The sequence below is a fragment of the Peromyscus leucopus genome, chromosome 1 (genome assembly GCF_004664715.2).
Source record: "Peromyscus leucopus breed LL Stock chromosome 1, UCI_PerLeu_2.1, whole genome shotgun sequence".
Classification (NCBI taxonomy): domain Eukaryota; kingdom Metazoa; phylum Chordata; class Mammalia; order Rodentia; family Cricetidae; genus Peromyscus; species Peromyscus leucopus.
Genome location: NC_051063.1, coordinates 88,252,579 through 88,267,161, shown reverse-complemented (window position 1 = coordinate 88,267,161; position 14,583 = coordinate 88,252,579). Strand labels below are relative to the sequence as shown.

General features: G+C 45.7%; 1 protein-coding gene and 1 non-coding gene across 2 annotated transcripts; both read right to left on the bottom strand.

The window, feature by feature from the left end:
* Positions 1 to 10,826: 10,826 nt before the first annotated feature.
* Rps13 (ribosomal protein S13) lies at positions 10,827 to 13,378 on the bottom strand. The gene is made up of 6 exons (XM_028884576.2): positions 13,280 to 13,378; positions 13,088 to 13,136; positions 12,885 to 12,963; positions 12,064 to 12,233; positions 11,516 to 11,616; positions 10,827 to 10,898 (listed from the first exon to the last, which is right to left on the bottom strand). The coding sequence occupies exons 1-6, from the start codon at positions 13,300 to 13,302 to the stop codon at positions 10,865 to 10,867; spliced, it is 456 nt and encodes a 151-aa protein (XP_028740409.1). The 5' UTR covers positions 13,303 to 13,378; the 3' UTR covers positions 10,827 to 10,864.
* On the bottom strand, positions 12,339 to 12,427 carry LOC114703718. Its single transcript, XR_003736171.1, has one exon. It is a non-coding gene; the product is annotated as a small nucleolar RNA SNORD14 (small nucleolar RNA).
* Positions 13,379 to 14,583: the final 1,205 nt, after the last annotated feature.

The window sequence follows — 14,583 nt, the reverse complement described above, 5'->3', positions numbered from 1 at the left end:
AGGCATCAGATGCCCCACCAAGGGGCATAATATTTCTAAAAGCATATGCAAGAGCAAGGCATGGTGCCCTTTATTTCCAGCATTCAGGAGGCATAAGTAGACAAATCTCTGTGAGTTTGAGGCCAGCCTGGTCTACAGAGCAAGTTCCAGGACAGCAAGGGATACAGAGTAAGACCCTGTCTCAAAAAGGGGGTGGGGGCAGCAGATCTGAAGAGATGGCTCAGCAGTTAAGAGCACTGGCTACTTTCCAGAGGACCTGGGTTCAGTTCCTAGCACCCACATGACAGCTCACAACTGTCTGTAACTCCATTTCCAGGGGATCTGACACCCTCACACAGACATATATGCAGGCAAAACACCAATGCACATAAAAGAAAAAAGAAAAGAAAAGAAAGAAATATATATGGATGAATCTCTCTCTCTCTCTCTCTCTCTCTCTCTCTCTCTCTCTCTCTCTTTCTCCTCATTTAGCCCAGCCCAGGCTGGCCTGGACTCAGGATGTAGCTGAGGATGACCTTGAATAACGATTCCTGAATGAAAAGGATGATTCTTGATGAACTGAATGAAGAGGCTGACTTCTCATCCTCTTGCCTTCACCTGAATTGCAGCTGTTTACCACCATGCCTGGTTTTATGTGGTGCAGGGCATTGAACCCAGGGCTTGGTGCTTTCTAATCAAGCACTCCTCCACTGAGCTACAGCTTGAGCCCTAAAACTTTAAAAGGAAACTTTATTGCTTAATATTTAGACTTGGGGCTGGAGAGATGGCTCAGCCGTTAAGAGCACCAGGGTCTCTTCCAGATGACCCGAGTTTGATTGCCAGCATCTACATGATGGTCCATAACCATCTGTAGCTATAGTACCTGGGGATCTGGTGCCCTCTACTGGCATCTGCAGGCACCAGGCATGCATATGGTGCACAGACATACAGGCGAAACATGCATACACCTAAATAAAAATAACTATTATTTTAAAAACAAATCATGAAATTCTCAAAGAATTACTAAAGACATATTTAAATATATTTAGACATAGCATATACCACTTTTCTCATTAAAAAATAACAAAAATATGAATTGAAATACTTTTTTATTATCAAGTGGCATTAGGAGGTGTTCAGTCAGTAAAAATGTCTGTCTTTACTGTCCTCCACTGAAGCACCTACTTTCCTGTCTCCTGTCCTCACTTCCTTCCCTCAGCAGTACCGAGTTCCTGAATTTCACTAAGTGTTGCTGTGTGAGGCACTATTCAATTAGCGACATACGCACACCTGTTGCTGCCTACACTGGCCTGGCATTCATTCTGTTTCGACCCCCCCACATTTCCGGGTAGTCATTCTTGTTTCGCTAGCTTCATGCCGGCCATCTTCTCCCAAGCCCACAAGATACTTTCTACCCCTCCTCATGAGTACTGAACCGAATTCTCCTCCAGGAATGCCCTGGGTCAGTCACTGGAGAGCCTGAAAGGAGGCTTGGGCCAGGCCCCCGCTGCCCTCTGCTGGGCGGCTCCCAGGTAGCTCAAAGCCTGCCGCCTGTCATCCAGCAGGAGCAGAGAGGCAGGAGAATCAAAGTTATCCTTGACTGTTAATTGTAAATTAGAGGCTGCTGGGCAGTGGTGGCACACGCCTTTAATCCCAGCACTCGGGAGGCAGAGCCAGGTGGATCTCTGTGAGTTCGAGGCCAGCCTGATCTACAGAGATCTAAGAAAGGCGCAAAGCTACACAGAGAAACCCTGTCTGGAAAAACCAAAAAAAAAAAAAAAAAAAAAATAGAGGCTACAAGAGAGCCTGACCTGAGAGAAAAAGGAAGAAATAAAGAAAAAAGAAAAGGAAATGGAGATAAAGAGAAGCTTGTTAATTTCTGCAGCACAGGCTTCAGCTCAGACGGAATGGGGTTTTACAGATGTAATCCGTGCAGCCTAAACAGGAGGCCTGGTGTGAAGTGCTCCTGAGGAGGGAATATTGTTGTAAATCACAGTCCTTCAGTGAGCACTGGCTTTACAGCTTACATTTACACTCCGTTTGGGTCTGTGAACCTATTACTGGGTTTGTTTTTTCAGCCCTCAAACAGGTGCCAGCTCCTCTAGGACATCTATGTGCTTCTCCAGTGACTGGAATTCAGACCCTGAAGCACGCTAGTGAGAGATATGGGGGGAGGTTGTCTGGGCTCCGTCTAATGCCAATCAGTCTTCCTTGAAGAATACTCACTGCTAAAACCACATGGGCGGGTGTGAAGGTGTATTAGTTACCTTTCTGTTGCTGTGATAAAATGCCACAATTAAGGCAATTTATAGAAGAATTTATTTGAGCTTATGATTCCTGAGGGTTAGAGTCTATCATGTCAGGGAGGCCCAGGAGGCCAGAGCCGGAAGCTGCAACCACATTGGCAAGTATGAGCAGAGAGGCCCTGGAAACAGGAGGAAGCTATATACTCTAAGAATCTGCCCTCAGTGTCATACTTCCTCCAGAAAGGCTGCTACTCCTAACCCTCCTCAAATACTGACACCCACAGGGGGCTAAGTGTTCAAATGCCTCAGCCTATGGGAGACGTTTTTCATTCAAAACACCATATTGAGCAACGCTGTGGAGTCTTGTGGAGAGAATCCCAGAGCAGTTCCAAGTGCCATGTCTCTAGGAGATGCTGGCTTAATGGGACCCAGGCTGAGGCAGCCTTAGCACACTCTGCGTCCTGATTTCCCCAATCAGGCATAGCATTCCAAGTCCACAATACCCCTATAGAGGGACCACAGAGGCAACCCAGGGGCCTGGACTCCAGCATGCAGGTCACTGCCTGGTGCAGATTTCAGCACCCAGCACCCTCTGGCCACTGTCCCCTTAGCCCTGTTCGTCTCAGACACAGTACTGTCAGGACCAGAGAAAAGCAGCCCCTGGGAGACAGGCTTCCTGATGCAAGGTGCCCCTCCAGCTCTCCACTCACTTCACCTGTGAAGGGGTGTTTACATTAGGTCTGCTGGGGCTGGGAGGGAGGATGCTTCCCAGTAGTGGAACCGAATTCCTCCCACGTTCTGACCTTCCTGTCCTGAGGAGCTCCAAACAGGCATCTGAGAGGACGGACCCAAGCAGGCAGCTGCTGGGGCCCACTTGTCCCTCAGCCTGTCTCTCTGTGCTTTGGCCCAGTGACTCTTTATGCCCACCCAGGCTGCAGGAAGCAACCTGGCCCTTCTTGCCCTACTGGTGCTTAGAGCAGCAAAGGACTGTGGCCTGTTGCCGAAGCCTCCAGCTGAGCAGCAGTGGCCCCAGCCCTTGGGGAGTGAGCTCCTTTTTCACTTTTCTCCCCGTTGGAGAGCCAAACTAGGACCACTGGCCTCACCGCCCGCCTTTCTCCACACTCGGCTCTTGCAGCTCTCTCTGCACAGGAGGCTCTTTGCCTGGAGGGCACCCTCCCCTCCCCAATGTCCTTCAGGACCCAATGGTCTCCCTGAAGGCTTCTAAGCTCTGTGGTCTGTTCTTAGTGTGTATTTTCACCTTTCTTCTGAAGTTCATTTCCACATTATGAGGCGTGCGCGTGGGGAGACACACACACACACACACACACACACACACACACACACACACACACACGAATAAAACACACCCCAACTAGTCTTGAGTGGTTTTTTTTTTGTTGTTGTTTTTTGAAACAGGGTCTTTCATTACCAGAGTAGCCTTCTTCTTCTTCTTCTTCTTCTTCTTCTTATTATTATTATTATTAGCACCTACATAGAGCTTTGTTTATAGCAGGCACCCAATAAATGTGCTGAATTAATTAGCTATGCAGCCAGGTCCTAAAATGCTGCTCACTGAAGCACACCCAACACAAAAGTGACAAGCTTAGAAACATTTGCTGAGTGAATGGACTGCTTTCACAATTCTAGACCCTACAGAGATTTAAAGGAATTATTGGCAATAAGAACAACCAAAAACCAAAACCCAATGGAGACAGCTGTGACAAAGCCCTGCCACCTTACTTCCAACTGAAGTATTAGCCACAGCTCTGACTCCCCAGATGGCCCTGCCTGACACTCAAGGAGGGACCACTGTGCTGACTTGGGAGTTCAGCTCAATATTCATTTGGTTTGTAGCCCCAGCAGCACATGATGGTGTAAGAAGGACTGTGACTGAGGCTGCAATGCCAGAAACAGCACCAGTGAGGAGCTGAAAAGCAACCCCGTTTCTGACTAGAGAATCCTCTCATTTGTACCTCTTAGTAACATTAGACAGACGGACAACACGAGAGGGGGGGGGGCAGAGGTGCTCAGCAGTGGAACACGGTGCATACACTATGCGAAAGCTCTGGATCCCATCCCCAGGGCCCCACCTCCCCAGACCAAAGGGACGAGCTGGTATGGTGGCATCACCTGCATCCCAGTGGTTGGAAGACGGAGACCAGATGATCAGTTCTTTACTCCCTTCTCCATAGGTCAAGAGTACATGTGACCGTCTCAACAACACACACACACAGGGCGGTGGTGGCGCACACCTTCAATCCCAGCACTTGGGAGGTAGAGGCAGGGGGATCTCTGTGAATTCAAGGCCAGTTTGTGCTACAGAGTGAGTTCCAGGACAGCCAGAGCTACAAGAAACCTTGTCTTGAAAAACAACAACACCCAAAACAATAAAACCAGTCCTGACCCCAAAAGAATATTTATACTTCTTGTTTTGTTTGAGACAGGCTTTCACTATCTGGAACTACAGACCACGCAGGCCTCCAACTCACGGAGACCCACCTGCCTCTACCTCATGAGTGCTGAGATAAAGGCATGCACCAGATATTCTTCTTTATAAAAACAAAAAGAATCATCAGAATAAAGATGTGATGATAGGAAATCTAAATGTTTCAGTGACTTGAGTCTTTTGGGGGGGTGTTTTAAAAGACAGGGTTTCTTTAATTCCAAGTACTGGGATTAAATTAATTCCAAGCACTGGGATTAAAGGCATGTGCCGCCGCCGCCGCCGCCGCCACCACCACCACCACCAGGCTGAGTTTGAGTCTTACTTTCCTGAATCTCAGTTTTTCCATCTTCATCATCATTTTTTTTTTTTTTTTTTTTTTTTTTTTTTAAATCTTGGCTTTTTGAGACAGGGTTCTCTCATGTAGCCTTGGCTGACCTAGAACTTGCTTTACAGATCAGGCTGGTCTCAAACTTGCTGTACTCCTGCTTCTGTATCTTGAGGATGGGGATACAGGCATGCATCACTACACCTGGCCCTGGCGATTTTATTGTCCTTAAAATGGGGGTGAGCTGAGGCTGGAGATGGCTCAGAGCACTAACTATTCTTCCTGAGGACTGGGATTCAGCTCCTATCACTTGATGGCAGATCACAGCTGTCTGTAACTTCAGTCCAAGAAGATCCAACAACCTCTTCTGGCCTCTACGGGAACTGCACACATGTGGTGCACAGACATTTATAGAAGCAAAACACCCACACACATAAAATAAGTACATCACTTTTTTAAACGGGGGTGGGCTGACAAGATGGCATAACAGGTAAAGGCACATGCCACCAAGCCTAACAACCTGAGTTCAATTCCTGCAACCCACATGGTAGGAGAGAACCAACTCTTGCACATTGTCTTCTAGCCTCTCCAGTCACCTTGGCATGCACATGTATGCACACACACACACACACACACACACACACACACACACACACACACTAAATATGTAACTAAATCCATAAATACAATTTAAAAATTAAAATGAGTGCAAATGTTTTCATTAATGAATTTAGATCTAGCCTCCTTCCAAAAATAGCCTGGAGTCAGCTTTTGGGGAAGTTATAAAATTAAAGAAACAATAAATGTGAGAGACTTTTCAAATTGCAAGCAGTTACAGACATTGGGTCAATGCTCACAATAGCAGCAACATAGGCTACCTACAGCTGAAATGAGAGCATGATCCTAGTAGGACGCCTGCAATAGGACCTCATGCAGGTAATTACGGGATTACTGCATTGGAGGATATCCTCTTTTTTTTTTTTTTTTTTTTTTTTTTTTTCAATACAGGGTTTCTCTGTGTAACAGCCCTAGCTGTCCTGGAACTTGCTCTGTAGACCAGGCTGGCCTTGAACTCACAAAGATCTACCTGCCTCTTCCTCCCAAGTGCTGGGATTAAAGGCGTGTGCCACCATGCTCAGCACAGCCTAATAATTTTTTTTAAAAAATAGCTAAGAGGAACTCAGAGGAAATACTGAAGAGGCAAGGACAGCTTCAGAGGAGTGTTTCTAGGATGACCACATAGAGCACTAATAATACAGGCCTATACAAAAAGCATTCAGGAAAAAAAGATAAACCCCGAGTGGTGGTATGCTAAAGCTGGCTTCTACGGGCTCACAAGAGCCAACTGTTAAATTTTTAGGAATCCTGCAAGCCAGCTGAATGTAGACTTTATTAAAAATGAGACTTGAGGGACTGGAGAGATGGCTCAGTGGTTAAGAGCACTAGCTGTTCTCCCAGAGGACCTGGCTTCAATTCACAGTCCCACATGGCAGCTCACAAACTGTAACTCCAAGATCTGACACCCTCACACAGACATACATGCAGGCAAAATACCAGTGCACATAAAATAAAAGTAAATAAATTATTTTTTTAAAAAAATCAGACTTGAGGACTAGATAGCCCAGTGGTTTAGAATATGTATTGTTCTTGCAGAGGACTTGAGTTCGATTCCCAGCACCCACATCAGTCAGCTTATAACTACTTGTAACTCCAGCTCCAGGGGATGGCCCTAACTTCAGGTACATGCACATATACAGATATATACACATAAATAATAATAAAAATATTTTTTTAAAATGAGACTTGAGTAAATAGTGTTCAAGAAAATGATCATCAGTACTCACAATGTACCACTTCCTATTTCACATCATTTTCTATTACCTATGCTCTTGCAGCATCTACACCTGCTTATCTGTGTAGGGAAATACAGTGTACCAGTTGCTACCTCCCAGTTCCATGCTGGATCATTTTGTTAGTTAGTAGTGTGAAGTCAGGCATTGTGAGGGTTTTCCCGCTGCAGCAATAGACAAGCACTATTGATCAGTCGATCTTGTCTCAAAGAGACAGCCACCCCTAAGGCTGGGAACTTCAAGAAAGTAAAACTGAGAAAATGACCAAGATTAGGCGATAACATTGAAACTTACCAAAGGAAAGAGATGGGTAGCCGGTAAAAAGATGAGAAAATTTGCCGGGTGGTGGTGGTGCACGCCTTTAATCCCAGCACTCAGGAGGCAGAGCCAGGCGGATCTCTGTGAGTTCGAGGCCAGCCTGGGCTACCAAGTGAGTCCCAGGAAAGGCGCAAAACTACACAGAGAAACCCTGTCTCGGAAAATCAAAAAAAGAAAAAAGAAAAGGGCCGTTTCCAAGACTTTATCATTTCCACCTACACTGAGTTCCAGGTCAGCCAGTGCTACACAGAAAGACTCTCAAAACAAACAAATCCCCCACTTTTCCTACTATTCTTCAATTTGAGTACACTACACATCAGTTTCCTGCCAGGAACACAAGACATTATCTTGTCTTGTGCAGCAAGATTAAGGACTTTAGATCATACTGAAAGAGTTGGGCTACTAACTGGGAGACAGGTTGTGTTTACGACTTTTTATTGACATTGTTTCAGGGGCGGATCAGAAGCCAACTCCAGGAGTCGGCTCTCACCTTCCATCCTATGGTACCCAGACTTGGTACAAGTGTCTTTTCCCATCAAGCAGTCTCACCAGCTCCACCCTGAAAAATTCAAGGGCAGTACTTTTTTTTTTTTTTTTTTTTAAGATTAAAAAAAAAATTGTGTGCATGTGTATGCGCAGGTGCTCAGAGGCCAGCAGAAGGTATCCAGTCTCCTGGAACTGCAGGTGGGTGGTTATGAGCTGCTTGACAGGATTACTAGGAACCAAACTCCTGCAAGTCATCAATTGCTGATCCATCATCCAGCCACTTGTTTATTTACTTTTTTGAAAAAGGGTCTTACTATGTAGCCTTGGCTGGCCTAGAACTCACTATATAGTCCAGGCTGGTCTCAAATTCATAGAGATTCACCTGGCTCTGCCTCTTGGTTTATGACTATAAAATGTTACATAGTAAGACCAGCAATCCTACATCAAGATGCAAAGTTGGAAAGGAAAATCACCTAGAAGCTCAAAGGCCAGCTAGCCTGAGTGCTCAGTACAGGGGCAAGAAATAAGACTCTGCCGTACCTGGTCTACAGGGGGAGTTCCAGGAACACATAGTGAAACCCTGTCTCTAAAACAATAACAAAGTAGTATGCATATGCCTGTATTTACACACAGAGCATGCATATTTGATTGCAGGGAAGCCAAAGGTAACACTAAATGCCTGAGTCAGTAGTTCACTTTAAATAGTTCAATCAAGTGTAACATGTCACAAATACAAACCTTGGAAATGGTTATCTTCTTCATGAACCTGGAGCTATAAAAATAAGACTGTTTTCTACTGGGTGATGGTGGTGCACACCTTTAATCCCAGCACCTGGGAAGCAGAGACAAGCAAATCTCTGAGTTGGAGGCCAGACTGGGGTACAAAGTGAGTTCCAGGACAGCCAGGGCAACACAGAGAAACCATGTCTTGAAAAAACAGAAAAGACAAAACAAAAAAGACTGTTTTAAGCTTGTCTAGGGTAAATAGCAGATATGGTTTTTTTTTTTTTTTTCCAAAAGGAAGACAACTGTTGAAGAAAACAAGTTCTAGATTCTCACAGAACAGATTTGGACAAGTAACTGTGTACACGATGTTTCCAACTGTGTCAAAGTAGATGTTACAAATATGAAATGCTTTTAAAGATTAGCTGGGAGAGGCACTCAGAAAGCAGACAGGTGAATCTGTAAATTTAAGGCCAGCCTGGTCTACATAAAAGTTCCAGGCCAGTTTATGCTACAGTTGAGACCCTGACTCAGTCAATGTGCAAGTAGAAGGAACAGATGGAAATACTGGGAGATGCAAAAATGAAAAAATGAAAATTTGAGACAGGGTTACATCGTGTAGCCCTGACTGGTCTTGAACTCATTGGTCAGCCTGCCTCCCAAACCCTGAGATTAAAAAACTTTTTAATCTGCACTGTTCATTTAGTAAGATTCAACTTTAAGATTGAAATGCTGTCACTTGGGACATAGACCTAGGGGGCATGTTAAGTGAAGTAACTTAAGGTAATTTATGTGGTCTGAACATTCCAGGATTAATCCATTTAAAATCTAATGCTGATGGGCTCAGTATTTTCTTTAATGCTAGTTCTTAGAAGGGAGAGGCAGGCGGATGTCCACTGGCCAGTGTTCCTTGAGAACCATCTCAAGGGGCAAAAAAGCTAACACTTGCTATTTCAATTATGTGATTAAATCTTACTGTCCTGCTCAGGATGTTTAGAGCATCCATGCTGTACATGCTACACACCTTTTATTCCTTGGTAGACTTTGGCTATCTCACCCACTATCACTGTACTTTACCTCCATGTGCCTGTGCATTAAAGCAACTCTTAAATAATAATGTATCCCAGTGCCTAGACCTACGCCTCCCTTCATCCCATTGTCACAAAGATGAGTGTGTGATACGTTTTTTAAAAACATTTGTGTGCACCTGCTGTATTTTAAATTCAAAGGTAGTTTTTTCCTTCCACCAAATGGTTCCCAGACTTGGTGTCAAGTGCCCTAACCTACTGAACTGTGTCATTGGTCCTGAGGCTCAATGTTTTATCATAGCATGGTTATTCTTCTGGCAACATTTTCAGCCTACAGTAATTTGAGACTGAGATTTTACCTCCTAAATACAATCTCTAAGTGTCAACACTATTTCTGGAAGTGAATTTTGACTCCACCTTGTTGTCTACACTCAAGGGACTGAATGACAAAAAATTGAATTTCAATGGCCTACCAATAAGATTACAAGTATATATTCTACATATTATAATATACAAATATAGTTTGGCTTTTTGAGGCAAGGTTTCTGTGTAACCCTGTGTATCCTGGAAATCATTATTTAGATCAGACTGCCCTCAAATTCGGAGATCCACCTGGTTTTTTTTGTTGTTGTTGAGACAGGGTTTCTCTGTGTAGCTTTGTGCCTTTCCTGGATCTCGCTCTATAGACCAGGCTGGCCTTGAACTCACAAAGATCCACCTGGCTCTGCCTCCCGAGTGCTGGTATTAAAGGCGTGGGCCACCACCGCCTGGCTCCACCTGGTTTTACACACACACACACACACACACACAAAGAACCGAGGAGCAGGAGAGATAGCTAGGCAGTTAAGAACACTGACTACTCTTGCAGGGTTTGAGTTCAGTTCCCAGGAGCAAAGCAACTCAAAGCCTCTTTAACTCCAATTCCAGGGGATCCAACACCCTCTTCTGGTCTCTGGAAGTACCGCACGATTGTGATGCAGCCATGTTTGCAGATGCAGACATACACACACGTTAATAATAATAATAAAAATCATTCCAAAAGTAGCAATTCCTCAAGAACCCCCTAGGAGGAGCAAACAGCTCTCCCAGTCAGCACAGTAGTGTGTACAATGTCGGGCACACTTCTGATGCTAACCATGGTTAACAGCTGACACAATCAAATCTATCAAGAGGACCCAAATGTTTGCGCACCCCCCCCAACATAAGGCATTCCCACTTGCTAGTGTCTTCCAGTTCTCCCACATGTAGATAGCAAAGCACACCAGTCTTTACAACCAGCTGGACTAGTAGATTAAGGGGCCCGGGAAACCAAATGAACAGACTCGAGCTTTCTGTCCCTCTGATCAGTAACTTTGCCAAAACACTTCCCCATCAAAAAAAAAAAAAAAAAAAAGATAAACACAGAAACGAAACACAAAACACGGATTTATTCAAAGTGATTTTATTGCTGTGTACACAAGAATTTACGCCACTAGAGCAGAGGCTGTGGATGACTCACTGGAAAAAAGGAAAAGGGAAACTGGAATTAATACTGGTCTCTGGGATCCACTCACAGCTCTCTCTGCTACCAGAGCTATCCCCAAACAGCTAAAATACCTAACTGCACACAATGCACCAAACTGAGCAAGACCCCAAAAGCTCACAGATTCAAACAGGAGGATGAATGGCAAAGCTCAACCAGACATCTAAGGAGGAACTGGTCATCTGGCAGAAGCTTTGGATGAGTGTCAGAGTGAGGGGAGATGGTGGTGGGAAGGACCATTCCTAAGTCAAACCAGAATCTGCCAACTATGCTTTTAAGTGACATTTCTTTCTTCCTTTAAAAAGACAGGATTTCATGCAGATCAGCCTGCCTCTACACCCACCTCTAAACAACATTTTGATTGAACATTGCCATTTGATTATGTATCAACCATGCATGCTTTCCCATTACTATGACAGGGGTGGGATGAAATGGTACTCAACTATAGGACCCAGGAAGACAAAATATCTACCACCAAGCCCTTTACCTACTACTGTAGTGGTATTTGCTCTGCTGACCTTGGGTGGAGCAAATACCATTACACACACATAGTACCTGGCTGACTGTTGCCAACAAAAATGCATATACTTACTATTTCCAATTGGGTGGGAGGACCCGCTTAGTCTTATAGTAACGAGCCAGCCGGTGAATTCTGCTCTCTATCAGAATCAGGCGGAACTTAGCATCCTTATCCTAAAAATAAGAGATTTAAGAAAAGCACCATCACGTAAAGTAACTCAACACCTTCCATAGTTAGGTTAAGCTTTTTAAACAGGGTCTCTTTATTATTATACAGCCCTAGTTGTCTTATAACATGTTAGACCAGGCTGGCCTCAAACTCAGAGATCCACTAACCTTGCTGAGATTATAGGCATGCATCACCAAACCCATAGAGGCAATTTGAGGTCCTAGAATAAGGCCTATAGGAATGGTCACAAAACTACAAAAGAGCCCCCAACATTTGGAACCAACTGGATATAATGTTTAGGGGAGCTAAAAACCAAACTACCCATTCCAAGGAAACTACAATGCTAACCATTTGTTATCTAGAACCACTCGAGAGAATTAAACTCAAATGCACTCTACCTGAAGACCAGAACAAACACTGCTACATAACACCAGGTTTGCGTCCTCACTTACCTTTCTGTTCCTCTCAAGATGCTTTCGGACAGCCACTGCTTTCTTAATCAGATGGTACAGATCCTCAGGGAGGTCAGGGGCAAGGCCTTTCGACTTAAGGATTCTCAGGATTTTATTACCAGTCACAAAACGGACCTGCGCCACACCATGAGAGTCCCTCAGGATCACACCTGAAAAAAGCAGGTAACTTCTAACACAAACTTGAGCATGTGATAAAGCCCCGGTAGCAAGACTCCAAATTTCTGCAAATAGCCAACCTAAGAGTGCTTGCAAGTTCACTCAGACATCCAAGGAAGGTCTACCCAACATGGAGGAAGCCCTTCTGGTGGAAACCGCGAATGTTGGAACACCATCATCACAGTGAGTCTTGCTAGAACACGGCTGACCAAAGGAACCAATGAGATTTCTACCTTTATATTTGGCCTTAACTAAAACCAACTTAACATTTGTTTACCAATCTTTAAAACTGCATATATGTTATTCCTTTTAAACCTTAAATTACTTCTAGTTAGCTTGAGTCCATTTTAAATTCTTTTCTCCCCCATAGCTGTAACATACTCTAAGTCTTACCGAGGATGTTTTCCTTCTAGGACCAGTTATCCTAGGCCCCAGACCCATTTAACAGAAACAAATTATTTGCCATTTGTACAAAGTCACAGCAGCTTAGAAACAATTCATAGCTAGATGTGACTCGATCCCAGTTGCTCCTCGTTTAGCTGTGGAAGCGGGGGGAAAAGCGTTTTCAAGGCCTCTAGAGACTAGGCACATTTGTGTTTCCAGATGACCCGAGAGCAGCAGTTCGAGACTACGCCGTCACTCACCAATTTGGGAGGGAGTCAGGCCTTTCTTGGCCAGTTTGTAAATTTGTTCCTTCACGTCGTCCGACGTCAGCTTCAGCCACTGTACATGGAACGGAAATCGGCCTCAGATAAGAAAGCACGAAGGCAACCTTCCACCTCGGGCCGCATCCTCCCGCGCACAGGTCCCTTCCCATGCTGCCCTCCAACCCTCAGCCTCTACTCACCGTGGGGACGCTACGGCGGTAGGGCAGCGCCGACTGGGACAGGCCCTTCCTGAGAACAGAAGCGTAGGGAGTGAAGTGGCGGCCCGCCGCTCAAACACCCCCGCCGTCTCCCCACCCGCACCCCGCATCCTCTTCCCCTTGCACCGCGCCCCAGCTCCAGTCCCACAACCCGGCTTGGCGCCGCGGGCTCACCCGGGAGCGTGCATGCGACCCATGATGGCGGAGGTCTGGCAGCAAAGAGAGAACGAGGTAGGAAACGGCGCAGGAAGCCCAGCCAAGCGCAGGAAGTGACGTCATGCGGCCACGCTTTCTCTCACGCGGGGCGGGGCTATACGGCGCGGCCACAGGAGTCCGCGTGACTACGCGTCCCAGAAGGCATTGCGGCGGATGTCCCACCTCATTGGTTACTTGGGTCCAGTTTCCGCTGTCTCTGGTCCGGCTCTCAGGCAGAGCCGGAAGTCAGCCGCTAACCGTAGTATGAGTCCGTTTCTGAGGGAACCCTGGACGGGTTCGAGCCCTGGGCTGGAGGACTTGGATAAGCTGTGGGGTCAGCGATTTTTCAGGGCTCCCTCACCAGCCCCGGACTCAAGCGGTGCGGGATGAGCGCTGCATCGAAGAAAACGCAGCGCCTCCGCGCAGCCGGAGCCTCCCCTCCTCCTTAGATAGTTAACCCCGGCCTGTCCTTGGCTGCCTGTGCCTTTGCCGTCTACACTGGAGCGCTGAGCCGCGGACCCGACTGAGAAGAGTTGGGGACTAGGAAAGAAGCTTCGAGAAGATGAGGGGGAAAGGGAATACCTAGGGAATTGATCTTTCACGGATGACTTAGTGCGGGTCCACCATAATGCGGTCCAAGAATGGGTGACAAGTGACGGGCGAGAGGTTTAAACAACATAGTATTGAGCCGGGCAGTGGTGGCGCACGCCTTTAATCCCAGCACTCGGGAGGCAGAGGCAGGCGGATCTCGGTGAGTTCGAGGCCAGCTTGGTCTACAGAGCGAGTTCCAAGAAAGGCGCAAAGCTACACAGAGAAAACTTGTCTCGAAAAACCGAAACAAACAAACAAACAAAAACATAGTATTGAAACATTGGTGCTTCCTCCTCGCCATTTAATTATTACTTATGTATTTATTATTTTTGGAGGCTGGGTCTCTATTTGTTTGTTATTTTTGGAGGCAGGGTCTCTCTATGTAGCTCTGGCTGTCCAGAAACTTGCTCTGTAAACAAGGCTGGCCTAAAAAACACACGGAAGTCCTCCTGCTTCTGCCTCAATAGACAATGCTGAGATGAAAGATGTGAGCCATCGTGCCCAGCTGCATTATTTTAACCAATCACTAGTTGAATAATTTTTTCTAAAACATTGGGAACTTGAACCAAATTTGTATTTTTTCCTAGCAAAGATATAATTTGATGTTTGTTTTCAAGACAGGGTTTCTCTGTGCAGCCTTGACTGGCCTGTAGACCACACTTGCCTGGAATTTACAGAGATCCACCTATCTC

Excerpts from the sequence above, each read along its gene's own strand:
- Rps13 (XM_028884576.2), bottom strand. The coding sequence starts at position 13,302 with ATGGGTCGCATGCACGCTCCCGG. Across the intron at positions 13,137-13,279 it reads GGTCGCATGCACGCTCCCGG|GAAGGGCCTGTCCCAGTCGG; the intron begins GTGAGCCCGCGG and ends TTCTGTTCTCAG. Across the intron at positions 12,964-13,087 it reads ACCGCCGTAGCGTCCCCACG|TGGCTGAAGCTGACGTCGGA; the intron begins GTGAGTAGAGGC and ends TTCCATGTACAG.